This window comes from Sorex fumeus, unplaced genomic scaffold (genome assembly GCF_029834395.1).
Source record: "Sorex fumeus unplaced genomic scaffold, SorFum_2.1 ptg000037l, whole genome shotgun sequence".
In the NCBI taxonomy this organism is placed as follows: domain Eukaryota; kingdom Metazoa; phylum Chordata; class Mammalia; order Eulipotyphla; family Soricidae; genus Sorex; species Sorex fumeus.
In genome coordinates, this window is record NW_026606094.1 from 50,404,521 (window position 1) to 50,431,001 (window position 26,481).

Below are 26,481 nucleotides of genomic sequence, written 5' to 3' on the forward strand. Positions count from 1 at the left end.
GGGTCCACGCAGACAAGCCAGTACTAGTCAGGCCTGCTCTGGTATCTTCATCCACCAGGGAGAAATGAACCTGAGAGTTGTGTGCGCGGGAAGAGAGAATGAAAGAATGGGAAAGGGGGAAAAGGGGGGAAAGGCCACGTTTGAGAGTTAAGTCAGGTGGTGGTGAGACACAGATGCACAGTGTTGGAGAGTGAGAAATTTTGAAAGAGCAACACAAAGAAAAGCAGAAAAACGCCGAGGTAGAGACGGTGAGAGCAAGGAAAAAGGAGAGAAAGACACACACACACACACACACACACACACACACACACACACACACACACAGCAGCAGCAGCAGCAGCAGCAGCAGCAGCAGCAGCAGCAGCAGCAGCAGCAGCAGCAGCAAAGAGATCTGCCAAAGAGAGGAGCGAAAGTCAGAGCAAAGAGACAGACGGGGAAACTCTGTTGAGTAGGAGATGTCAGGAGCGAAGAAGGTGTCAGGCTGGAGACATCAACCCCTCGCGTCCCCGCTCCAGCCCCCCCTGCCCAGACTCTGCTCGCTCGGCCCAGCCCGCGGCCGCGAGTGAAACGCACAAGGTCGCCCAGTCCTCTCGGGGTGGCACGCTGAATGGCTGGAGGTCCGCAGCGTCCCCGTTGCCCGCCGCTCAGCCACAGGTCTCCGGCGGCGCCCGGCGGCGGCGGCGCCCAGGGCGGACCCAGGGGTCCAGCACCCTCCGGCGCCCATCCCCACTCGGTTCCCGTCACTCCGCTGGCGGCCGCAGCGCTCCTTGCACCCTCTGGGGAGGCGGAACGGTGGCCAGCGGAGACGCCGAAGGAGCCACTTGTCCCTGCGGGCCGAGCCCGCCGAGAGACTGGGCGCGGGATCTAGGGACACGGAGTCCGTGGCCCACGTGCCCGCAGAAGCACCCCGCGAGTGCGGAGAGAGGAGTCTAGCCCGGGGCCGCGCGTTCCCGCGCTCCGCAGCGTCCCCCGGCGGCCGGGCAGGACCACGGACAGCGACCGCGCTTCGGGCTCGCGCGCGGCCAGAGGGGCAGCAGCTCCGCGCGCCCGGAACGTCTCACTGCCCCCACTCCGAAACTCCGACTTGCAGCTGCCGCTTCGTTTCTTTTATTCTTTCATTGATCCCCCTCCCCATCATCGCCCACCCGACAAAAGACCAGTGTTTGAGCTCTCAAGTTCTAGTCCTGAGGACTTGCCCGGTCTCCTTAAAGTCATTTCTACAATCGTCCGGCCGGCGGTCTCGGGAAGCCCGGGAGACCCGGACTGCTCGTTCTCAGTGCTCGTGCGGGCAGTCCCAGGTGTGTCCGGCTCAGCAGCCCGGCGCAGTCGCCTCGCTCCCTCCCTCCCTGGCTTTCTTCCTCTCTGGCCGCTTCCACGTCCCCACGTCCTCCTCCCCACTCCCTCTCTTGCCACTTAAGTTTCCTGCGCCGGGAATCCAACTGCGCCCAAGCCTAGGCTCCCGCTGAACCAATTCCGAGTGCGACCCCGGCACTGGATCGCCGACTTCGCCGGCACCGGACGAGGCAGCTGGACCGGTCCGCGTCCAAGCATGGAGACGAAGCGTCAGGGAGGGCATGTCCGGAGCGCCGGAGACGCCAGGCCCGAATAGCTCCTTCATGGAGCCTGCCCAGAGCGGTTCCTGCCCTCCGGCTTCTTCCCCGCTTCCGTGCGGTACGTACCCATCGCTTCCACTGTCCCAAAGGGGGGCTACCTAGGGGCACAGGGGATGGGGCGGGGGGGGGGGATGGTGGTGGTGGCAGGGAAGGGAAACGGGGACCGCCGCTGTTTGGGGAAGTGAGTGTGCCTGACTGGTGACCCGCAGACCCCGACAGGCTTCCACTCCAGAAGTTAGCGACTGACTCTGACCCCGAGCCTGAAGGGGGCGGGGGGGGGGTGAGGGAGGGAGAGAGAAGGGGGAAGTGTCAGAGATGTGAATGTGTATGTGTGTATAGCGTTGTGTGTGCAGGGGGTTCGAACGGGTAAACTGAGCCCATATGCAAATTGTATTGGCTCCCCACTCCCCCTCGCCCCAACGTCTGGCGATCCCCAGCACCTAAACCTGGTCAGCTCTACCTACCCTTCCTCTTCCCGTGCCCCTCTCGCTCACTCGCGCTCGCTCGCGCTCCCTCTTTCTCTCCCCCTACCTCTCTCTACTGGTGTGTACGTGTGCGAGTACTGCCACGGCTGGCGGAGAACCAGCCGCCTCCTTGAGTCCGAGCTGCCCGGCCAGCAAGCCCTAGGACAGGTCTAGCTGGCAGAGACGCCTGGGCTCCGAACCCTCCTGCACGCGGCTGGCTTGCTCTGCCACCTCTGTCTCTGCTGCCCAGGAACTCGCACGCGAAGAGCCAGGAGCGTGGGGCGTCAGGAGCCCCCTTTTTTACTCTCGCTTGATCGGGCTCCAGGAGCTGAACTGATTCGCTTTTCAATTTTTCAACGTCTCCCACCCTCCCCCTCCTTTTTTTTTTGTCCACCCTTCCCCTCCACGAACCCTTTTTCTCTGCTGGGTCGCCAAGCCTAACCTTGCCCGCGTGGTCATGGGCTGTCTAATTTCATTTGTATCTAGGCTGCTGAGAGCGCTCCTTGCTCTGTAAAGTGGATGTCAGGTGGATCTATGTTTTTGAAGGAACAAAGACTCAGTGAAGGCACCGCCGAGGAAGTTTGAGACGCGGGAGGATGCAGGCTGCGTGCTGGTACGTGCTTCTCCTCCTACAGCCCACCGTCTACTTGGTAAGTGACTGCCGCTGACCCGGGCATCCGGGCCATCCCACCCGGGCCAGACAGGCGAAGCAACTGGGGGCGCACGGGAGGAGGGGAAACCCCGAGTTCAGCGCCTGCATCTTTCCTAGCGACGGTGTGGCAACAACTTTAACAAGCTGGTCTCTGGACACAGCTGGATTTTTCAGGCTTCCCAAACCCGATTTTCTACAGTGTCGCTTTATTTGGCGCGTTTCTTTCTGAACGGTGTCTAGGATGCCTTAGAAACCCAGAAACCTATGAGAGGGCAGAGACGGGGTGTTTTATGGGGGAGAAGGCAAAGAGAAGGACAGGAAGACTTGGTGGTACTCTTCCTTCTGTTCACTCATTGAGGTGAAAAGAAGGAAATGGGGAGTAGGGGGTAGAATCTGGCTGCTAAGACAATGACTTTGAAAGTTAACCTACTCTCCTGGGCCCCCAGTTTGAGGATGGTGCACCAAAAAAAGTAAGGGGGAACTTTGTTGTGGGGTTCAGAGAGAAGTTTAACTCTTGGACAGGGGCAGTGGTAGCCTACCCCGGATAAAGTTAGGTCAGAGATGCATTGGCAGACACAGCGGTTCCTCCTCCCTTCCCTTCAGATCTGCCTTTTCTGCTGAATAACGGAACCCCAAATTCTAGTTTCCAGCCTCTTATTAGGGAGTGGTCGACCTTGGCCGTCAAGGAGAGACTGTTCAGCAAAGGAAAAGTCTGAATTCTCTGAGTTCAGTTTCTTGGGGTTTGGGCTTTACTCCCCATTGCTAGTTCAAGAAGGGTACAGATGGGTGATTTATTGGGGTGGTGGTACCTTGGGAGCGGAGATTATGACCAACTAGGATTGACAGTGTGAGGTCTTCTGTCTGACTTCAGGGCAGACAAAATTGTACTCAGACCCCTGGCCTCAGCCCCCTGGCCTCAGATCATCCTGGGCATGCAAGCCAGGCCCAGTGGCTTCCATTTGGGGTTAGCAGTGCTGAGGTAGTTGTGGGGCTGGTACAAAGGTGCAGGGGCGGTTCCTCCCCTCAAGGGCTTCAGTTCCCACAAGCCTGGAAAGAAAATGGTAGTTTTCCTGCAACTGAGAATGTTTCCCAGTAGTTTCCCCTGTTGCCTGTGACTGCAGGATTGTGAACTCTGTGTATGTTAAAGCATGGATATGTAAATGTGTATGCGAATATGTGTTAAGAGTGTGTTTGTTGAACGGGTTTCAGCTGTGTTGCCTGTCATTGCACCTCGATTTCTTGATCATGACAGTCGCGGACACCAGAGGGCGCTGCGCGCCAGTGTCCTAGCCCCTCTGGACACCTTGGGGTAAACAGGTGAAAGCCAGGGCAGCCAATCCAAAAAGAAAAGCCTTTCTGACTCAGTCATCCAAGTCTGTGCCTTCCTGACTTGGAACACAGGCAGAATGCAAAAAGTGTCCTTCCCATTTCTCATCTTCAATCATTCTTGCCTCCACCTTTGTCCACTGACAGTGGAGGGTAGAAAGTTTGTCGAGAGAAAATAAAGAAACTATTTATTAAGTGAAAGCTGAAGGGAATTCAATGGAGGGGGAATGTTAATGATTTTTTTGACCATGGCAGCCCAGCATGTTTCTGTTCTCTGCATACCTTTACTTAGGACCTGAACCTCAAGGCTGTTCTTATGTCCTTGCTCTGTGCTCAACACAAGGCAAAGGCCCATGGTTGTGGTGCAGTTTATTGCTCGGAGCAAGTATTTCAATAGTCTGGAAAATAATCTATCAAATGCAGAAGTGAAATCAATACGTTGTGTTAAATTTTAAATGTGTTTGTTGGCAGTTAAACCGTTTTCCACTCATTACAACAACAGTGCTGGATTTATTCTAATGCGCTGCGTTCTCAACAACAAGCGCATTAATTCTCCTTTAATTGTAAACTGGGAGCATTTGAAAACCATTCAGTGTGCAAATTATGCTGATTCAATTACCGTTTAGTTACAGACTTCATTACCTGAATGCCTTTTGGCAATACAGAGAAAAGAGACAATTTTTCCAATTTCACTCAAAACAATACGAATTGTGAACAATAAAATAGAGAAGGCGATTTAGAAGTGCATTCTTTTCTCTTCTATCTAAAGTTGTTTTGTGTGTCGGGGATTGAATCACACAAAACAAAAGAATGGTGGCTGTGGCCCAAGGCTGTATTTGCAGGGATTGTAATCCTATGGTTATTTGCTAGTTGAATTCAGAACTGTTTTCTAGAAGGATCAAGAAGCTGACTTTTTTTTCATAAAAATAAATATATATGCAAAAGGTTGAATTGAGCAGTCAGGACAGGTTGGTATAAGACAAGTAAAGAAGTAGAGAATCATGTTTAAAACTTTAGGGCAATGAGACAAACCAAGAAGTGGACAAAGCTTCTTTCTCTATCTCTTTTGTCAAACACATGACACAGTAACAACTGTCATTTTTTTGTAACTGCACCCTGAAACATCCCAGGCCATTGCAAGAAACTGCTTTAGATACCTGCAGCTTGGGAGGGAGTGCTATAGATTGTATTTCAAGAAGGCAAGAACAGAAAAAATATTATTTTATTTCATTTTAAGCCAGAAAGGAATTTCATGAGTAAATTTCATGGATCTTTATGAGCCTTATAACTGATTACAGAGTGCAATTTTAAAGGACCTGGAATCTCAGTGAAGTTTTGTAAGGGTTAATTGCCATATTATGTCTATGGAGCAATTTGTTCATATGTTTTTCATATAAAACAAAATAGCATGTTTTTCTGCTTATAGAGAGATCTGTGAATATTTCCCAATTAGTGGATGGTTCTTTTTTTCTTTTAAAGAAAATAGCTCTGTGTCCAGCAGATATTTCAGCCACTGTTTCCTATATGTGTTCAACATATGTTTCTTGGACTTGTGCACTTTGAATGCTTGTTCTAGGGATTTGTGACCTATTTACATTTATCAAGTAAAGTTCTGTCCTATTTCAAGTTAGAATTTTATGTCACTAATGCACTGGGAAGTTAATTAGATATGTTACCTTCTGAAACATCAGAAGGTATGTTTAAAGAACCAACACAGGTCTAACTACAGTCATAAATACAGGGGAGTGGAAGTTACTTTTGTATTTTTAAAGAACAAAAAAAGAATTTCTTTTACTGAATATTGAGTATTGCAGATTTAAAAGTCTACATTTTACAGGAAAGAAATTTATGACATATAATACTTGTTTAAATAAAAATTCTGAGATCTTAACTCTCAAGTCAGTTCTTAACTGATTGCATGATATTTTCCATATGATATAGTGATGTAACAGATGATTACATTTTAACTGAATTAAAGCAGAGACTAGTTAAACTAGGGAAATGTGGTTTCTGGCTCTTAACTATGGAGGCCTTACATTGAATTATTCTCTATGGATATAGTTGAAGAGTAGGCCAGGACACATATCTCTTAGCAGAGGCGCCTGGTTGAAGGTTCACCTGTGAACATTTTCAGAATCAAAAATTGAGTCTGATAAATAGTTCCTGGGCCTGTCAACAACAACAACAACAACAAAGTAAAAAATGAATCCAGAGAATCTGACAACTGCTTAAATGATGTTTTGGTGGTCAGTTACATCTACTAAACTATTCTATGGAGAAAAGCTTCACTCTTCACTACTTCTCTATGGCACTGCCCTCTCCTCCCAACTGTAAGTCCTACTAGTTCTATTGTATATTATAATTAGTAAATCTCAAAAAATTTCAAAATCAACATTAATTGGCAATAATTGAAAACTCTGTCTAAACATTATGCTTCTAAACATCTTGAGTCATGTCTTGTCTCAAAGTAAATGCATTCTTAGAATGTAAATTAGGCTCCAATTGTTTAACAGAGATTGAGAGTGATTAATAGATCTATGGAAACACTACCTTTGCACTATTAGAGACCAGGTTTGGTGGATTCCACTCATGAAAGTAGCTGTTAAGAAATCTGGCAGGCTAGGAAAAAGCAGCAGGAGATCACTAATGCATATTCTTTGGACCAGTCATGTGTACTTGCCATGCTTTAAAAATTAAGCCAGCTGCCCACAGAAAATATTAATCAATGTGAGCTTATTTCTGAAAAGAATGGCACATTGATGACCTAATTGTAGTTATTCAGAGTTAGCTATTACCACCAGTTCTTGTAAGGCAGTGCAATAATTTCCATGCTGCATTTTCTGAAGCTTCTACTCCAGACTAGCCTTTCTGATATAAAATTAAAGGTACATTTTGGAAGCACCTATACTTCAGCAGTACAAGAAAGAACTGCTTGTCCCAAGGGCACTTTCCTGAACTGTTCAACTCTCCATTGAACAGGAAAAGAGCATAGGGTATGTGTAGTTTCTTGGGTTGGTGGCCCTTCCATTCCACTTGCACAGGATTATTGACTATGGTCTCAGGCCTTCTAGTGAAAGCTTTAGGGAAACTGTCTGCAGAATTGCTTCAACTTTCTCAGCAATATTTTCACAGAAGGCCATTAAGTTTGTGGCTCCTCTTTGTGTGAAGTGGATTTCTATTTGGCTTTGAATTGTTGACCATGATTTCTTCCTTAATGAAAGTGTTGTTTGGGTGAAAAATATATCAGGTGGCAAGGAAATTGGTTGACTTTCTCGGGGTGGGGGAAGTAGGTGCTCAACGTCCCACTTTTCTATCTGAGGGGAGATTTTCTGCAGACTACAGAAATGGTCAGCATTGTCCGAGTAATAACCAGCATCAACAATATTTTCAAAAGGGCATTTGAGTGATGAAAGCATTTGGATATTGCCTTTTCAAATAAGCAATTTTCTGTCTTGGGCTTATAGAGGGTGAGGGTGAAGGGGCCCGCGCATTGGCAAAAGGCTGGCTGGCTGCCTTCCCGGTTTCACTCAGTACTGAAGTATTGTACTGCTGTCAGCATCACTTTGGAATATTGGTGTCTGAAGAACCCTCAGTGGTTATGACTGGCACGGTGTAGATAATAAGGGCCAAAAAGGGCATCCGAGTTAAGAGACATAAGCCTCTTCTCACATTCCTCTGTCCAAAGGGAAGCCAGGTAAAGCTCCAAAAGTTTCCCTGCTCTTGAGTGGTGAAATCGGCACCATGAATTCTTTCTGATTTTTTTTTTTTTAAGAAAGTGCCTGGCTTTGATTTGATTCAGGAACGTCCCCGTTCGGCAGTGTCCTCATTTAAGAGTTTCAGATCTCCCTGCAAACCTTTCACAGCCGGGGTCGTTAATCTGGGGAGTCGGGCGAGTGTGTTGGCCCGCACCGTCGTATCAGCGACTTTCTGGAGCAGCTAGTTAGCCAGGCGGCTGTGCTCGGACCCCTCGACTGCATCCTGCGAGTACCTAGTACACCGTTTGTCTGGTCCCGCCGAGCGTTTACAGGAAGTTGCGATCTTGATTTATCCGCTATTGAAGCTCCCGAGCAGCTTTCCCCCACCCCCCCCTTGTGTCAGCACTTAACCCCTCCCGGAGCTTTGTAAACATTGCGCGCGCATTTTTTTCTTTTTTTCTGCCTGGGATTGGCATGTTGACGACTCCGCTTGAAGGAATGTGACAATAAAGCGGGAAACCAAAGCTTGGCAAGCACTTAATCAAGGATAAAAAGGTTCCGCTGTAAGGATGTCACTCAATTTATTGTGAAAGTCGAATGAATTACGTTTAATGAAAGTGCTCCCCAGATGAATATTACCAGCAATTTCCTGAGTTGGCTCTGTCAGCCCGAGATGAGGAAATGCCAATCCAGATCAGAAAAGAGCGCCCGTCTCAATTACTATGCAAGCTTTCCAAGAGCGGCGTGGTTTTTTTTTTTTTTTTTTGAGATGATATATATTGGCGGCTTCTTCAAGCCCCTCCGCGTGCCCCGGAGCGCGTTTGCGTCTTTTCCAAGTTTGCCGTCTGCCCTTCCCGGGTTGCTGTTTAAACTTTTGATGAGACGCTGAGTTTCTGCTGCAGACTGCAAAAATCACTCCTCTGTCAATTGCTCTCTTTAGTGTATTTCGGTTTAATCCTGAGGTGGGGGTTCGGCAGAGAGTTTGGTGGGGTGGGACGGAGAAAATTCCCAGGTTCGGGTGATTTAGGGCATAGAAAGTTCCTTTTCGGTCCAGTCTGGGGCTCTGAGAAGGCGCTCAGAGCCGGGACTCAGTGATGGTGCACGCGATGGGGTGCGGAGGGTCAGTGGAGTGCAACGCATGCCTCTCCAGCGGCCGCTACCAAGAAGCCTTTCCCGGCTCCCAACTCCTTTAAATTAATGAGGGTATTTTACTTGTTCACGCCAGAGTTACGCTGGGGAGGACGGTTCACAGGCCGTAGCCAGAGCGCATCATCTCATCTGCATGAAAATGGAGAAGCGGGAGGTTTTCCTTGTACTGTTTCTTTCTTTCAGAATAAGAGAAATTGCTACTTTGAAAACCTGAGTGTTTCCTTAGAAACTGGCTCATCGCGGGGAGCGGGGGTCTCCGCGCGTCCCCGCTGAAGCAGAGTCCGGCCGGGCCTCACCCATTAGCCCTGTCACCCTAATGGATTCTGATGGGAAGAATCCGAGGCTGCAGCGGCGGTAAAGGGCACAGAGGCGGGCCCGGCGCTCTCTCCCCACGGCAAGGAGGGGCGTCTTCCTGAGACAGACACCCCCCTCCCCAACACTACAGACACTTTCTCTCCCCACCCTCTGCGTTTAAAGGTCGTTTGAAATCGTTTTTTACAACTAGGAGCAAGACATTTTCTTCGACGTAGGCTTCCTACCCTCGACTCTGTCTTCTCTGATCAGAGCTGCGGAGAGTGCGGGACCCGGGAAAGTTCCAAGCCGGACTTGCTGCCGCCACAGCCCAGGGCTGTAGCGTCTGCTTTTATCTCTCGGTGATCTCGAACCTTCTCCATCGGCTTCTAAAAACACAAGTGCAGCTCTCTTGCATCTGGATTCCCCCGCACCCCAAGCCCTCACCCCCAAAGCGTTGTTTCTGGAGAACTTTTCGTCGACGCCGCCGAGTTGAGATGCTCCCGGGGCGGCGATCGGGACTTGCCGCAGTGCCGGGAGGAGGCCGCAGTGGCGGAGGTGGAAATAGGGGCGGTGACAGGCGGCGGGACCAGCTCGGGCCCGCGGAGCGAAGCTTCAGCACCACGGACAGCGCCACAGGCTCCGCCCCGCCCTGCACCGGCAGCCAGGGTGAAGCTCCAGCGCTGGGGCGTGGGCTGGTAGCGATGCAAGTGGACCCGGCGCTGTCCTCAGATACTTCATCACTGTCCAATCTGAAACAAGACCTGTAACGACCCGCCAACTCCTCCCCGTCGTTCCTGAGTGCTCAAGGTCCGATCGCTCGGTCCCGAATGGGTCCAGTGGCCAGATTCTCTGCTTTGCACCCCTTCCCCCCGCCCCCTCTGCGGTTGCGGCGTCACGAGATCACCGCCGTATCTTCCCCCTCGGGCTTGGTGAATACTTCCCCCTTACCCCCTTGTCTCCACTAACTTTGCTCAGTTCTTTACATTTACCCTTCTGCACAAAACTGAAATAAGAATCCTGAAGTGCATCTGAAAGTGCTTTAACTAGGTATGAGAACTTAATTCACCAACAGGGAAACTGAGGTCCGGAGAAGGGAACCAACTTTCTTGCAAGATCCAAAAGGAAATGGGTACCAGCGATTTCTGCCGTTTCTCCTGCCAGCCACCAAAGCGTCCTCCTGGAACCTCTAAGGCGCCTTGAAAAAGCGGCGGGAGAGGGAGTGGGGGGTTGAGGACAGTGAGGATTCCTAATTATTATGAATTTCTAGAGGAGCAGTAATTATTCAGGGGAAGCAGGACAAACCAAGACCGAGTAAGAGAATCGATATATTTGCTATCGAAAGTGCCTGGCTCGCCTTTAATGCAGACGAATGGGAAGGCAGTCTCATTATTTTCCGTGGTTAGGCTCCCCGGCGTGGGGCCTGATGCAGCGTGGAATCTATCATCATTAGACTCAGAATGTGGTGGTGGCCTGGGCGCTTCTCCTTATTTACTTAGCTAAACAATCAAACAGCCCCTAGTCAGCCCCGCCCCAGCGTCCCCAAACTCACTGCCAGTGTCCCGCCTCCCTCAGTTCCCCGCCTTCGCGGCCCCCACCCCACCCCCGGCTCCTCCGACTGCTTGAGACTCGGGCACGCTCCCCTGGGGCTTCCAGGAGCACTCCAAAGCGGGCACTGCTGTCACTTCTAGTGTAAGCACTTCCCGCTTGGCGGCAGTCACACGGTTGATTTGCTCCAGAAATAAGCTGGAGACTTCCCAGCGTAGGCGCTAGGGGTTCCCTGTGTCAAAGGCAGAGGTTGGGAGTAAGTTCTCTTCTTTTCTCTAGCTCTAGCATCAGTTCCATTCTTTCAGGACTCCCGAATATGCAATTCCCAAAAAAGGAAAGGAGCAGAGGTCTAGCGAGTAGGGTTCCATCACTGATATTAGAAGGGGGGGGGGGGGGCGAATCTAACGGGAAGACAAGTCGGAAATTCCTTGGAAGGGAAAGGGAAGTTAGCCCATTCGCTGAGCCTCCAGCAATACTCAAAGGCCTTAGTGCTAGGGCCTTTGCTCAACTCCTGACTGGATGCAGACCTTTGATTCCTAGGTCAGCTGCTGCAATTTTCCAGGAGTGGGAAGGAGGGGAGAAATCCTTGCTCCTCCCTACATCAATGGAACTAGCTGAACTACACAGGGTCCTGACAAGGGATTTGTGCTGGATTTTCCAATTTCTCTGGGATGCAGTCGGAACTCCCTGGCAGTCTGATCTTCTGAAAAGTTGCCTGACTCTTCCACGTGGGCTACTGCTAGTTTGGCACTTGTATTTCTGTGGGGGTTTTCTCCATTGTTCCCTGCAAAACCGTTGTTTTTACCATCAAGTGAGGTTGTGTGTGTGTGTGTGTGTGTGTGTGTGTGTGTGTGTAATTTTGAGTGCTTGACCTCTCCAGACACATCTTTTTTCTTACTACAGTAGACAAATTCCTGCAGAGAAGATTGGGTGTTGTGCTGAGAAATGAACTACTCCTCATTTGCAGTGAAATTAGTCATAATAATATTTATAAAAATATTAATTTCAAATTTATAAAATGTAAAATTGTGACGTTCCAGTCATTAAAATATGATAATTCTACTTTTCTCTGGATTTTCTTTTAAGATGAGCCCAGCCTTTCATGATATATTGTCCTTACTTGAGTGTTTTTGTTTCCATGACATGAGAGACAGCCAGTCAACAAAATAGCAGGACTCTGATCTATTGGCATCATTTCTTAACCATATTCATTTCTAGGGACTTTATAATTGAACCCTGTGAGATATACGTAACATACATTCAGTGGGCAGTCTTTTTATTTATACTTATGAAGCATGCTGAGAAAATTAAGAAAGTATTACTTGTATTGAAGTAACAAGCTTGCTTTATAATAACAAAAATGTCCTTTTAATTTACTTTTCTCACATCTCAAAGAATATCTTTGTGAAACAAGATCCTACAGTCATGCATTGTAAGGAGATAACCCCATAAAGTGAAAAAAATATAATTTACTAGCTTTGAAGCCAAGGCCAACTAAGCACTCACTGGAAATGTACACTAGGCTTACCAGAGCAAAGATGCACTATGATCAGGGTGTTAAACAGACCGAGGTTACAAACAGTTGCAGGTCCTTTTATTTTTCTGCCTCTCCCTATTCCTAAGTCATCATGACCCACAATTTTTTGCCTAGTTTAACAGGGCCTTGCAGAGCCACCACAAATGTATCAAGCTGAAGATTTACCAGAATTTTAATCGTAAAAAAAGCCACAGATTAAAAGGAAGAATGTGAAGATTTCATTCTTTAAGATAAAGGAATGCTAGAAAGAAATATGCTTGAGCGATTTCAAGAAACATTTCTGGCTTAAAAGACACTTGATCAATTATGGGTCAAAAACACATGCACACACAGCAGTGAAAAGTTTTGATATTCATTTGCACATCTTTTCTTTGAGAGATCCATTGGAAAATATTGTCGGGCTTTATTTTGCTTTCTTGAATTGTTTGCCTCAAAATTTAGGTTTGATGTTATCATTTCTTTGTTCAGAATCTTGTATCAAAACTGTACTGTTGGGACTGGAGGGTTAGTACAGTGGGTGAGGTGCAGCTAAACTGAATTCCATCTCCCATACTCCAAATGGTTCCCCAAACCCTACCAGGAGTGAGCTCTGAGTGAAAATCCAGGAGTAAGGCCTGAGTAAAATCAGGTGTGGCCTCAAAACCAAACCAGACTGAAACAAAACAAAAATTAAAATGCTTTGGTCAGTATTTTTCAAAAGAAGAGAGCAATTTTGGTAAAGGGAAACTAACTGGCGTGATATTTGGAATTTTAGTTATAGACCTAGACTTTTGGTTCTCCAACTGAACTTTATAAAGTGATTCTTCTTATAACCTTGTAGCTGAATATTATTAGAGGCCCGCAGGTACATAAAACAGCTTATATAAAATTAATGGACTGCTTTACATTTGACAATCTCTTACTTGTGAAGCTCTTGTAAAATATTGCATCTATTTAAAGTAGGAAGAAAATAAAGTTAGGTTTGGTGTGTAATCAATAGTTGTAAATGGTTCAGTGGGATGTTTGATTGTTCTCAGTGAGTTTGACAATGTGGTAGAAATATATTGTCTGTTTTTTGTGCATTCATGGGCTAATCATAAGCCTGCTCTTCTTTTATGTACTTGGCCCATTTTAGAAACTGATCATAAGATTCCAAGTCTACCTTTAAATACAGACTCAGAAATTTAGGATAGATGCATTATGACTTGTGTAACTTCAAAGGCATCCATTTGCTACTATGAAGTTACTGATGAGAGATGAGAAAACAATACACACACATATATATATATATGCATGTGTATATATATATACATATATATGAATTGAATAGTCTTGGGCCAGAGAGATAGCACAGTGGGTAAGATAAGATAATATAAGTGGGTAAGATACTTGTCTTGCATGCAGCTGACCTGGGTTCAATCCCTCGCGACCAATACGTTCCTCTGAATCTTTCAGAAGTAATCCATTGGGGTAAAGAGTCAGGAATAAACCCTAAACACACCCTTAAATGGGTGTGTCCTCCAAGCAAAACAAAAACAAAAGCAAACAAAATAATTATTTAGACTTATTGTATATGCATTTAAATAAGAGAATATTTGGTTTTAATTTCAGTACCAATCTTCATAAAAATAAGACTTTCTGGATATAGTGAAAATTTTAACACATACTTCTTTTTTACAAGTTCAGGCAGAATTTAGAAAAATTGCGAGTCCTCATTCTTTGCTTCTTCCACACATTAAATACCATTTTCTTTATTCTATTACTTGGTTTATAGACCTTAAGCCATACAATAAGTTCTACTATGAATTTCATCCTTTACTGTGCATTTTTATTGGGGGAAAATGAAGCAATTTTTTTCTTCTTGCTTTATTAGACAGAATTATACAGGGCCAAAACCATAGGGATATTTTAAAACCTATTCCCTTTCTCCTACCCATTTCACATGAAGGTTACTGAGACAGACATTTCTTTTCTTTCTCCTTATAAAAATAGTCACTGGGTTATTGTGTTATCATAGTCTCTAGCTACTTAACAATGCCCTAATTTACCAACTGGCTGTGTATATTACTGATTCAATGCTCTTACAAGCATGAACTAGATTACATAAAAGCTGTTACACTTCCTGTTTGAAAAGTTCTCGATGAAAATGCCATAATTATCTCCAGGCTTGAATCTAAAACCTATCTTCAGAATGATGAGTTGTGATTTGTTGTTTGAGCAGCTGTGGCATTGGTAATAGGGCTGACTACGTGGTCTTTAAGACTTAAAATATAAAGTACCTTTTCTCACTTATCTTTCTTAGTTATTTGTGATCAGTTTTATTATACCAGGCACCATCATTTATTTATTGTTTTATGAGTTAAATGCAGAGAAAGATGAAAACTTCTGCATTTGGAAGGAATCTGTTCATGCATGGTCAGTACTATCTTTCTCTAATCTTGATCTGAAGCTTAATTGATATTGATGTGCAGATTTTGCAGAAAATGACATTTTTTGGTCTCTTTTATAAGAAATATTTAATTGACTGATGAAACCTCATGTTAGATTTTCAACCTTATTTCTTTCAGTTTAACAAGACAGAGTTATAAATAGCTGTTCTCAAGAGGCGACCACAATCTCTAACCATTATCAAACTAATGCAGATCTGGCATTAGCACAGATGAGCTGAGCCACCACTTTTGGATCTGCTCTCGGGCTTAAATGCTTTGGTCCATGGAAGCATGAAAAGCAAATGCTTGGTCTGAATTGTTTAATCCTGCCTTGCATTCCTGACCAAAACCTTCACAATTAGAGTGATTTTAATTAATGTGTAGTCAGATGCACTTGCACTTTCTTCCGAATAGCAGAATTTTTTTTATGTATATGTGTGTGTGCTTGGTATTACTTAAACAAATGGTACAAAGTATAGGAGACTTTAAAGGCAAACCCACATGCTGGAAAAAAAAGGTTTGATATTTTCATAGAACATTACTTCTAACTAGGAAGATAATGTATTGATACTGGTGATTGTCAACCCTGAATTAATGATAGAATGACAGGAATAGAAGAATTATGATGAGAACGGAATTTGTTTTATTTTATATGTTCTTTGTATGTAAAATGCTCAGGAACTCCTCCCAATTCTGTGCTTGAGTTTGATCCCAGCAGTGCTCATGCAGGTTATCATGCAATGTCAAGTACCAAACTGAGCTTCTTGCCTTTATTCAGTCCATTGAGCTATCTTCTGATCCAACAAAGATTGCTTTTTAAATTTATTGAGTACCCATTCAAGTATTCCTGGTACCCCTTATAGTCCCCCAAGCCCACCTGGACTGTTCCCTGAGCACAGTCAGGAGTAAGCCCTGAGAACCGCCTGGTATGGCTCAAAACACAAACAAAAGTCAATTTCCTCATATAAAATGGGATATTATTAAGTATATGACTAGTATTGGCATGTTAATATTACTGATACTATTGATGATTTCTATCACTTCATATGAGGATTAGGAAAATGAAATGAGAGCAAATCCATGCTAAGGTCCTAGACATGCTCGACTCAGATGTAAGTAGAAAGAGAGATTTTTAATCCTTTTTTTTGTACACCTTCCTTCTTTCATATCAAATTCAATACACAAGACAGTGCTTCAGTTTATTTATTTATTTTTTACTTTATTTTCATTTTTTGCTCTTTTGGGTGACAATCAGCAAAGCTCAGGGGTTACTCCTGGCTCTGCACTCAGAAATTATTCCTTCTGTGCTTGGAGGACCAATGGGATGCTGAGGATTGAGCCCGGGTCAGCTATGTGCAAGGAAAATGCCCTACCCATTGTACTATTGCTCTAGGCCCCGATGCTTTAGTTTAGAAACTCTTCTTCTGTACTCTGAGAAATGCCTTGGAAGTGACCTATAGAAGATATTCTGAGAATCATATTGAAGTGATAGTATATATCTCATCCTAATAAACTTTTTGTTTTATTTTGTTTTTATATCTCATCTAGCAGTGTGTGGGGGTCATTCCTGAGCAGTGCTCAGGAAACTGTCTGGTACCAGGGACCAAGCCCAAGGTTCTCAAATATAAAGCATGGGTTTAATCATTTGACCCATCTCCCTGGCTCCCCTACCAAATTATGTAATCTGTGACTTGAGGAGCTGAGGCATTGCCATATCCATTGGAGGAAAGCAACCTGTTTCCCCTGGTCACGGATATGGAGGATTTAAAACCTTGTAGGCTATTGGTCCTGGTTACCTTGAATATAAAGTTTTCTTTCAAGTAGTTTTAAAATAATTAAAATCAAATAACTGTTTACAACTTCATGAGTATTTAAAATCAGATCTTACCAAATATCCTTAATGCTTGACACCAGAAATTATAACATCAGAATTATGCTTGTCTCAATTTGGTAATCTGTTCATTGAGTCTACTGATGAGGACTTGTTTCTTCATTTCTATAAAACTTGGCTAGCTGATGCATAAACTGCTGTCTCCTGATTTAATCACTACGGATTCTCTCTATAATGAACATATATGGCTTTCAGTATAGCATTAGACAACTGTATATCCATCAGCTAACTTCAAGAAAGAAAAATGAGCTGGAGAGATAGTACAGTCAGTAAGTGCACTTATCTTGCATGTGGTCAATCAGGGTTGGATCCCTTGCACCACATATGGTTCCTTGACCAATTCCAGTAGTGATCTCTGAACTCAGATTCAGGAAGAAACCCTTGAATTATCTCTCCAGCTGTCTAGGTAAGGAAACCAAAATACTGAGAGTATGTATAGTACAAAGTGGCAATATTCTAGTTTTTTAATCACTCTCCTCCCGTTGTTCATCGATTTGCTCGAGTGGGCCCAGTAACTTCTCCATTGTGACACTTGTTACTGTGTTTGGCATATCGAGTACATCACAGGTAGCTTGCCAGGCTTTGCCATGCGGGCAAGAAACTCTCGGTAGCTTGCTGGGCTCTCCAAGAGGGGCAGAGGAATCAAACCTGGGTCTGCCAGGTCAACTGCGTACAAGGCAAATGCCTTACCTGCAGTGCAATCACTCCAACTCATTGGTGGTACTATAGTTCAGTATTTTTTATTAAATGTACATAGTTTTGAAAGGCTTCCTACCAGTAGAATACAAAAGTAGCAAATACAGGTTTGATGCAGATGATTGTGAGTCTGGCTTCTCCTGGTGACAGGTGGGATTCTGTCTCTTTAGGAAGCCTGCATCTACTGACCTGACTGATATGAAAAATGATCCCTGGGCTGCAGGGTAAGGTAATAAGCGAGACCGGAGCATAAAGCACAGCTTTCACAGTCATCTATGATGGAATTTAAAATGATCCATAACATCTGTATCTCTCCTAACAAATCACGCATTTTTCCAAATTTTTTTGCCATCTTGGAGCAGGAGGAGGTAAGGATAGAAAGGAGAATATTTATAATGACATAATCACATGTAAAAGGCAGGACTCTAGTTTTTTTCCATGGAATTTATTGTCATGATTCCTGTCATGAATCTGCTAACTTATCAGATACTAGAGACAAATGCTGATATATATTATTTAATAAGTAAAATCTTTGAAAAATGATAAAACTTTAAAATGTAGGCTTCTGGAGCTGGTGAGATAGTACAACTGGTAAGATGCTAATTTTTTTTTTTTTTTTTTATAATTTATTTATTTATTGAATCACTGTGGGAAGTTACAGAGCTTTCGGGTTTAGGTCTCAGTCATGTAGATACCGAACACATTTCCCTTTACCAATACTCATTTTTAACCCCGAACCCCAATAGACCCCCACCTCCCACCCCTCCCAATTCTTGTGAGGTAGATGAGTTCTAGTTAATACTCTATCTACTTTGACTAGATAGATTATTTCGATAGAAGATGCACAATTATTGTTAAGAGTTTACGACCCACCCCCCCCCCCCCAATCAGACATGCTGAAACAGCGTTGTGAAATGATTTGCTTTCTACAACTTGGTTTAAGAATAAAATGATGTCGCGCGGCCGCGATAGCGGCCGCGCGGTTTTGAATTTCTGCTATTTTACTTATTGACCCTGGAAGAATTTCTATTAAAAGTTAGCTAGTTAAGAGATTGGTTTCTGTGTCCTGGAGTCGTGGCCGTGCCGGAGAGCCGCTCGTGGGGGGCAGCTGGCGACCCCGGTGGGGCGTGGGGGACGGCCCACAAAGCCCCCCTTCCCATGAGGTCCCCGCTGCTCCCCCCCCGAGCCCGGCTCAAACCCGCTTTCCACAAGGCTCCCGTGCGGCCGCCATCTTTCTTTCCAGAGAGGAACGGGCGGGCTGGTCAACGCCCTTCCCCCTCCGGGCAGGCTTGGTGGCGCGGATCAACACAAGTCCATTTGCTTTTCTGCTCCAAGCGGCTGGTTCTCTGTGCTAAGTCCTTGTGCCTCCGGGGCCGTGGCCGTGCCGGAGAGCCGCTCGTGGGGGGCAGCTGGCGACCCCGGTGGGGCGTGGGGGACGGCCCACAAAGCCCCCCTTCCCATGAGGTCCCCGCTGCTCCCCCCCCGAGCCCGGCTCAAACCCGCTTTCCACAAGGCTCCCGTGCGGCCGCCATAAGATGCTAATTTTACATGGCATCAGACTCAGGTTGGGTCTCTGGCATAACGTATGGTCCCCTGAGGCTTGCTGTGAGTGACCCTGAGCACAGAGGCAGGAGTAAACCCTCAGCACTGCATGTATGGCACAAAACTCAAACAAATCTATTTAACTTAATACTAAATAGTCATTAGTTCATTATTTAAATAGATACCTTATTCATATTTAGCAGAGGCATTTTCACTGTAGCCTAGATATGCAATTTTAAACTCAAATTTTCAAAAAATACATTATGGAGTTTCTAAGTTTGTATAGGAGTTAATAATTTTTTCTTCTTTAAGTAATAAATGCAGATTTCATATACTTCTGCCCAAACTCCAAAGCTTCTGGCTGACATGAGGAGTGAGAGTTTGGCTTCATTTCAGTCTTGTACTACATTTGACCTTGAGAGAGCTTAGTTATGCCTTAGGGCAAAAAATTAAATGTTCCGTTTTGTAGCAGTATCATCTTTCACCTTTATGTGGATTTAAAAATGTAAATAAAATTGCTTTCTGTAAGTGGTATACATGAAGGTCATACTCATATTCTCTGCAAGAATTCAAAATGCCATTTGACCCATCATTGGCTCAATAGAAAATAATGTGTTCTATTAGTTTCTAGTAATCTACTTTTAAAGCATTTTATGACCCAATGTTTTTATGCCTACTACCTAGTTTGTGAAATAAAAAATCAGAAATAAACCTTTTAGCACTTCATTGTAGATTAATTTATAGAATGTGTGCTTTCAACTTTGAACTTTCAAAAATGCCATATCTGCCTTGAATACATTTCCTTCATTATAAAAATTGTTTGCTTAAAATCTGCAGTCAGGAAACAATGCACTTCAGAAAAAATTTGAGGACCCCATCTTATTTCAATTTTCATTCTTGTTCTTTTTGCTTATTTTTTCCCCTCAGAGATTAGTGAGAAAACAGAGTTTGGAATCCTAATAGCAGAGTGCAGTGACCAATGGATTTAGAACGTAAAGTAGCTGTCTTTTCTTTGAATGAGAGGATGTTTGCATTCTTTTCACTGAAACTTGGATAATAAGATCCTGATAGATCCTTGTATTTAACTGTCATGATTTTGATCCTTAATGACTTTTGATTGCTTCTTCTGGAGGCACCTGTCAGCCATTTCTAAAGCACAGATGGCTTTATTAGCAGCCGGAGAAGTTTTTTTTCCCTACTAACCTTGAGACTGAACAAATTATTTTGTGACATGAGCAAAGCAATGTTATCCCTTGTTTTTCAGTCACTGGGAATTTATTTTGTTTTTTTTTTTAAAGTACTGAATTTAGATTCTTCTTCTTCTAAAGCTCCTAGTTTTGATTTTTTCATTGTAAAGAGTATTAGTCCTTTTCCCGAGTGGTTGTATATTGGATATTCAGTGATCAAGTTCATAAAATAAGATGACAATCCACCTCTGTTTGCTTGGGATGATTTTGCTTTATTCTTATTGTCTATAAATAAATTCCTTCTGTTACTTTTTAAAATGACCTGGTGAGGGTTATACATTATGCAGTCATGGAACATACAATTTAATGTTCTATGAACTGAATAAAAGTTGATTATAAGTCTTTATGAAAGGCTTATGATATAAAAGAGTGTTGAATAGATAGGAAAATATTCTAATCTTTCTTCAACGCTCACTTTCTCATAAAGTATTCGAAGAGCCAGGCTCATGAGGTTAGGTAACCAGTGACAATTTCTGTCTTTTGCCTTATGGGACCTAATCTACTTTCTTTTATTTAAAAATACGGTAGAGAGGGCTGAAGTGGTAGTACCGAAAGTGCAATGCTTACCTTGCACATGGCTAAGCAGGGTTTAGCCTCCTGCACAGACACAGAGGACCTAATTGGAGTAATCCCCACCACCTTGTTAGTTCTCTGAGCCTGCCAATCGTGATCTCTGAACTCAGCCAGGAATACACCCTGAGCACTGCTGTGTGTGTCACCAACCTCTCCCAAATAAATAAAACAAGTATAAGTATGGTAGAGTTTTAAAAATTAAATCTTGTGCATTGCATAGTCATGTAAAAAGCTGATAAGAATACGAGTTGAAGGGCCGGGGCAATAGTACAATGGGCACAGCATTTGCTTTGCATGCAGCCTACCTGGGTTCAATCCCCAGTATCCTATATGGTCCCCTAGCACTGTCAGGAGTAATTCCAGAGTTCAGACCCAGGAGTAACTCCTAAACACTGCTGGGTGTGGCTCCCAAACAAACAAACAAAAATAGTAAGAAATAAACAATCAAAAAATAGTAATAGAAGATAAACTAATCAGAAGTCTTGAAGCCTGGTATCCTGGTGGAAGTGTTTGGTTCTGTGCACAAAACCTGAACTTCCAATGTTTTTCAAGTTAATATAGAAATAGATTAACTCTAACATCATTTCTATAATTCTTGCTTCCTGTTAGAAAAATATCTTAAGCACTTTTCAGAGCATATTCTTGCTTAAAATGTTTGTTCTGCAAATTCCAATAAGGGAGAGGAAAAATTTGAGGTTATTTCAGGAGGCCACAGCAAAACCAAAAGTAGGTGCAAGTTTTCTTTTCTCTTTTCTTCAAAAAAATTAATACTGTCCTCCTGTTTTTAAAACTGGTAAGCATGTATCACTTTGCTTGCTTTTTTGAATTCTGATTTTCTATGCTGACAAACCCATTCAGACTTTCAAATGTGTTTTCATTAAATGTGTTAACTCTCACTGATGAGATCTCAAACAACTGCTCCTGTGTTCCTATTGAATATATTTCCTATTTCCATTTTTTGTTGTTAATTTTTTTCCAGATTTCCTAAAGGCGTTGTTTTCTCTCTCAATATCTTTGTTCTTGATGGGTTAGAATCTCAATGGCACACTTATCTCTCCATCATGTTTTATGTCTCCCATTTTTAAAGGGCTCTTTAAGGCCTTGAGACTAGGAAAATGAACTTGTGATGTTAATTTAATAGGTTTTTCTTTCTCACACCAACTCAGGGCTTATTCATGATGGGTAATTCAAATGATTAAACTCCTGGGCAAAATTTAGTGTGGGGAGGGAATAGGAGATAAGAAAGCATTTTCTGTGCCTTCATTCAGCCTCTTGACCTGTTTTTGCAGCAAGTATCCTATAGGTGTTCTTCCTCCACCTCATAAATTTTGGGGGGAACTAAACAAGTTGGTGCCTGGTAAAACATTAGTAAGAACAAGGTAGGGGTGGGGTTAGAGAGACAATATAGAAGGTAGTGCGCTTGCGTTGCAAGTGACCCCCAAGCATGTAGCTGGCCAGAGCACAAGGCTGACCTAGGTTTGATCCCTGCATCCTATATGGTCCCCCTTCACTGCCAGGACTAATCCTGAATGCAGAGCCAGGAGTAACCCTTGACGGTTGCTGGGTTAAAATTTAAAACAGACCAAAAAAAAAAAAAGAGGGAGGTAGAGTGAGGTAGCTGTGGGAATTTATACTAGAATCACATCACAAATTTTCCTCTGTCCTGCAAATACACTGGCAAACATTAGCTGGACCCTCTATGGAAGTAATCATCTATCAGATAGCTTTGACAGTTCAGGAGGTAAGTGTGCTTCCTAGTTTGTTTTTATGGGAAAATCTTACAAGGATCTGTTTCTAGGAATGTAAATTATTCTGCTTTCTGGCAAGACTAGAATAAAAAGAATTGCTGATTTTCATTTTTACTGTGCAAGAATATACATAACCTAAAACATACCATCTAAAAAGTGTTTTCACATACAATTTGAAAGTGTAAAGTGCATTCACACTGTTGTGTAACTAATTTCTAGAACTTGCTTTTCATTTGCAAAATGTAAACTATACTCATTAAACAGTAACTCCCCATTTCTTCCTCTCTCCTGCCCCTGGCAACCACCATTTTACTTTCTATTTGATTTTGACTACTCTGAGTATGTATGTCATATAAAGTAATTTTCCTTTTGTGACGGACTTATTTTTCTTGCAGGTTCAATTATGTTGTGGCATCAGTCAGACTTTTCTTCATTATAAATTAAATTATTTTTAAGTGGTCAAATTTATCATTCATTTTATTAGTATTTGTGAATTTTGCTGTCGTTATCAGGAACTGAGGGGAGGAAGGAGTTGGATATTAGTGATTTTATTTTTGTGTGTGGTACCAGGGTTCAAATCTAGAATCTCACATATGCAAGGCAAGTTCTTCTACCACTGAACTACATCCTTGTCCTTGTCTGTGGATTTTGAATGAAACTTACAAAACTTTAGTCAATAGCTAGTTAATAGGAAATCAATCATACTTTCCTCTTGCATATTTGTGGCTACAGTGTTTTACATTTAGATTCTTGTTACACTTAAAACTTAAGTAAAATACAAAGTGTTACTCTACATTAATTTTTTCAAATGTTAAATCAGACTTTCTGGTGTTATTTAAAACCACAGATTATTCAAAATGGTGCTTTTATCATATATTATGTATCTTTGCATCTGTGTCTATTTTCTTGTTACCTCTGCCTCTAAATGTACCATGTTTGCTAATTGGAAACTCCACTTCGTACCTATTGGAGCTAAACCTACCCTTTCCCCTTCAACATTATTGAGATTTAGTTGACATAAATATTATGTAAATTAATGTAGATAAGGTGATGATTTGATCCTATTATGCATTAGAGTATATTTATACAATACAGTTAGTTAACATTTTTTTATCTCACATAATGACCATTTTGTCATTATTGTTATGGTGAGAACATTAAAGCTCTAACCTCAGCAGCTATCAACTACACAGTGGAGTATGTTAACTATATTATTCTGTACACTTGGTGCTCAGAGCACATTCATTTTACATCGAAAAGTTTGTACTCATTGGCCAAAATCTTTCCATTTTTTCCAATTTACTGTCAACCACAATTCTATTCTTTATTTCCATAACTCTGTCTTTATGTAATTCTTGTCAGTGAGGTCACACAGCACTTGTCTTTCTCTGTCTGAAATACTCGTGTATCTGTGCTCAGAGATCATATCTGGTGGTGCTTGGGGAATCCATATAGAGTACAGGAAAGTGAACCTAAGTCATCTTATGCAAGTAAGTGCCTTTCTGCTGTGCTATCTCTCTGGCCCTTGGTCAGATTTTTAAAAATTGAATTGTTCTTTGTTTACTTTGGATATAAACCACTTATCAGTTATGTAGTCTGTATTTGTATTCATACATGTTGATGCTTTTCAAATTGAACATCATCTGATTTGTTGACTTTTCCTTATGTTTGTTTGTTTTTTGGTGTCATTTAAAAATATTGCCAAGACTAATGTTAAGGATCAAGAAAAAAAGAAATATGATACACCTGGAATTTTACTCTAGCCTGGAAATGAAAAAAATACCTTAAAAATAGAAAGAATCATGTTTCTACAACATTGCCTTTTTTTCTATAGAATTATTGGGAATGAAGATAGGAGGTGAGAAGAGAAAGAAGAGAATGAGAAAGTATTCAGCATTGACATCTATTCTGTATATAGAAACTATCATCATAAAAAATTGCTCTCTCCAGTGAGCTGAAGTGACATGAGCTCCTGCCTTCTCAGTCACATCTGAAAATGATTTTAAATATTTTAATTAGCAGAAAATAGGCCAAAGGGAAGAAATCAAAAAGCAAAAGTTTTGTGCAACTGCCAAACATTTTATGAAAATGCCTCATTGATTTTCAAGATGGCTGCATACCACAAACAGGACATTTTGCAGTAGGATTGTTTTTCTAAATATAGTAAATGGGCAAATCTGCTCTTAATCATGAACTGTAAAGAACCAAGCCAGTGTTTTACTTATTAAACTTCCATAGCTGAGGAATTTCTGAACTGTGTAAGTTATAATTGCTTGGAGGGCTAGCATGATATTGGTACTAGTGAATTTCAAAAGTGAATGACTTTTCTAATATATGCTTTATACATAATTTTAAAAAGAAAAAGTTAAAGATCTGCCTTTAGGACCTAGATGATTTCCAGTGAACAATGTGATGAGACTGAAATAGTAAATGATTTCCTATGTCTTAGGTATATAGAATTTAAAGGGGCTGTGATCAATTTTAAGCTCCACAAATATGGAACATAGCCTTTCCTCGAATTGTTCATGATTCTTGCCCTGTAGAGCAAGGGTCTGCACCTTTTCCAAGCCCTTAGCTCTTGTTCATATTTTGCTACTAGTGATCAACAAAGTGACAGAATTAGTACAATATTTAGAAAAGGATGTAAATTTTCTGATGTGTTTGATCACTAGCTCCATTTTTTGGCCTATACTGTGTTTCTATTCTCTTTCTGACATCCTCATAGTTGTGTAAAATTGAATAAAGGGGAGCTCTCAAGGGAAGTATGGTTTTGGAGTAATGTTTCTGGTTTATGGTAAAGATAGAAAAGAGGCCTCTATGTATCTAGCGAGAAAAATTCACTGGAGTATCAATATTCAAACCAGAGTACACTTCTCCATTCTGCAATGACACTGTAGCACTGTATCATTGTAGCACTGTCCTCCCATTGTTCATCAATTGGCTCAAGTGGGCACCAGTAACATCTCCATTGTGAGACTTGTTACTGTTTTTGGCATATTGAATACTTCATGGGGAGCTTGCCAGGCTCTGCTGTGTGGGCGGGATACTCTCGGTAGCTTGCTGGGCTCTCTGAGAGGGATGGAGAAATCAAACCCAGGTTGGCCACGTGCAAGGCAAACGCCCTACCCACTGTGATATCACATTTTGAAAAATCATAAATTTATTTTAAAGTTTATTTGTGTTTTTCCCAACTGGGTCCAGGAAGCCAGAGGGTTGACACTAGGTCAACTTGGTCAGCAATTCAAAGCATAGTCCCAGGATAGGCTGCTGCTAAGGTTCTGTGGTACCATTTTTTACCTGGATCACTATAGAAATACTTGGGGCCTCCAATGCCATACATGGGAGTTTTCAGCAGCTTCCAGGGCTGAATTTGATGCTTGGGTGGTCATGTCACTCTGAGGATAAAATTAGAGTAGACAAAATGTAAGGCATGAGTCTAAACCCTTGTACTATATTGTTGACTCCTAACTTTCTCTATATTTTAGGGTTAGCACAAGTAGGAATTAATCTTTCCTAGGAACTGTGATATTATATTTATGTTCTCAATGTGAGTTGTGTTTCAGAGATAGGGGACAGAGATGCATGCATAATGTGTAAAAATAGTCTTTAGTAAATACCAAGGACAAGGGCAATTTTCAAAAGAAGAGTCTAGAAGTCTAATTTTTTTTGTTTTGGTTTTTGGGTCTCATCTCAAACTTGACTTCTGACTCTGTGCTCATGGATCACTTTTGATGGTATATGGGGGGATGATAGAGAATGCTGGGGATTGAATCCCAGTTGGTCTTATGCAAGGCAAGTGTCCTACCTGCCATACTGTCTCTCTGACCCAAGGACATGTTCTTTAAAAAAAACATTTAGACACAGTTATCTACAATACTATCAATGAATGGTAGAATTTCATGCATACAACATTTCAACACTAAACACATTTTTCTATCATGTTAATCCAATAGAAGTCTAATTTTTGCTCCAGATTTTATCCTGGGATTTGCCATGTGCTACAGAGTGAATTTGTAGGCTGGACTGGATATCTGCATCTTAAATGATCAGAGGTAATACTGCAATGGTATTCTCTGCTGTTTTCTTCTATATCACATTAAA

General features: G+C 42.8%; 1 protein-coding gene across 1 annotated transcript in view; it reads left to right on the forward strand.

The window, feature by feature from the left end:
• Window positions 1-1,249: 1,249 nt before the first annotated feature.
• The window catches only part of NXPH1 (neurexophilin 1), a 346,233-nt gene continuing 321,001 nt past the window's right edge, over window positions 1,250-26,481 (forward strand). The window contains exons 1-2 of the mRNA XM_056118027.1: window positions 1,250-1,671; window positions 2,564-2,727. Coding sequence (XP_055974002.1) covers window positions 2,674-2,727 — 54 coding nt within the window. The 5' untranslated portion in view covers window positions 1,250-1,671; window positions 2,564-2,673. The remainder of the gene's footprint in view (window positions 1,672-2,563; window positions 2,728-26,481) is intronic.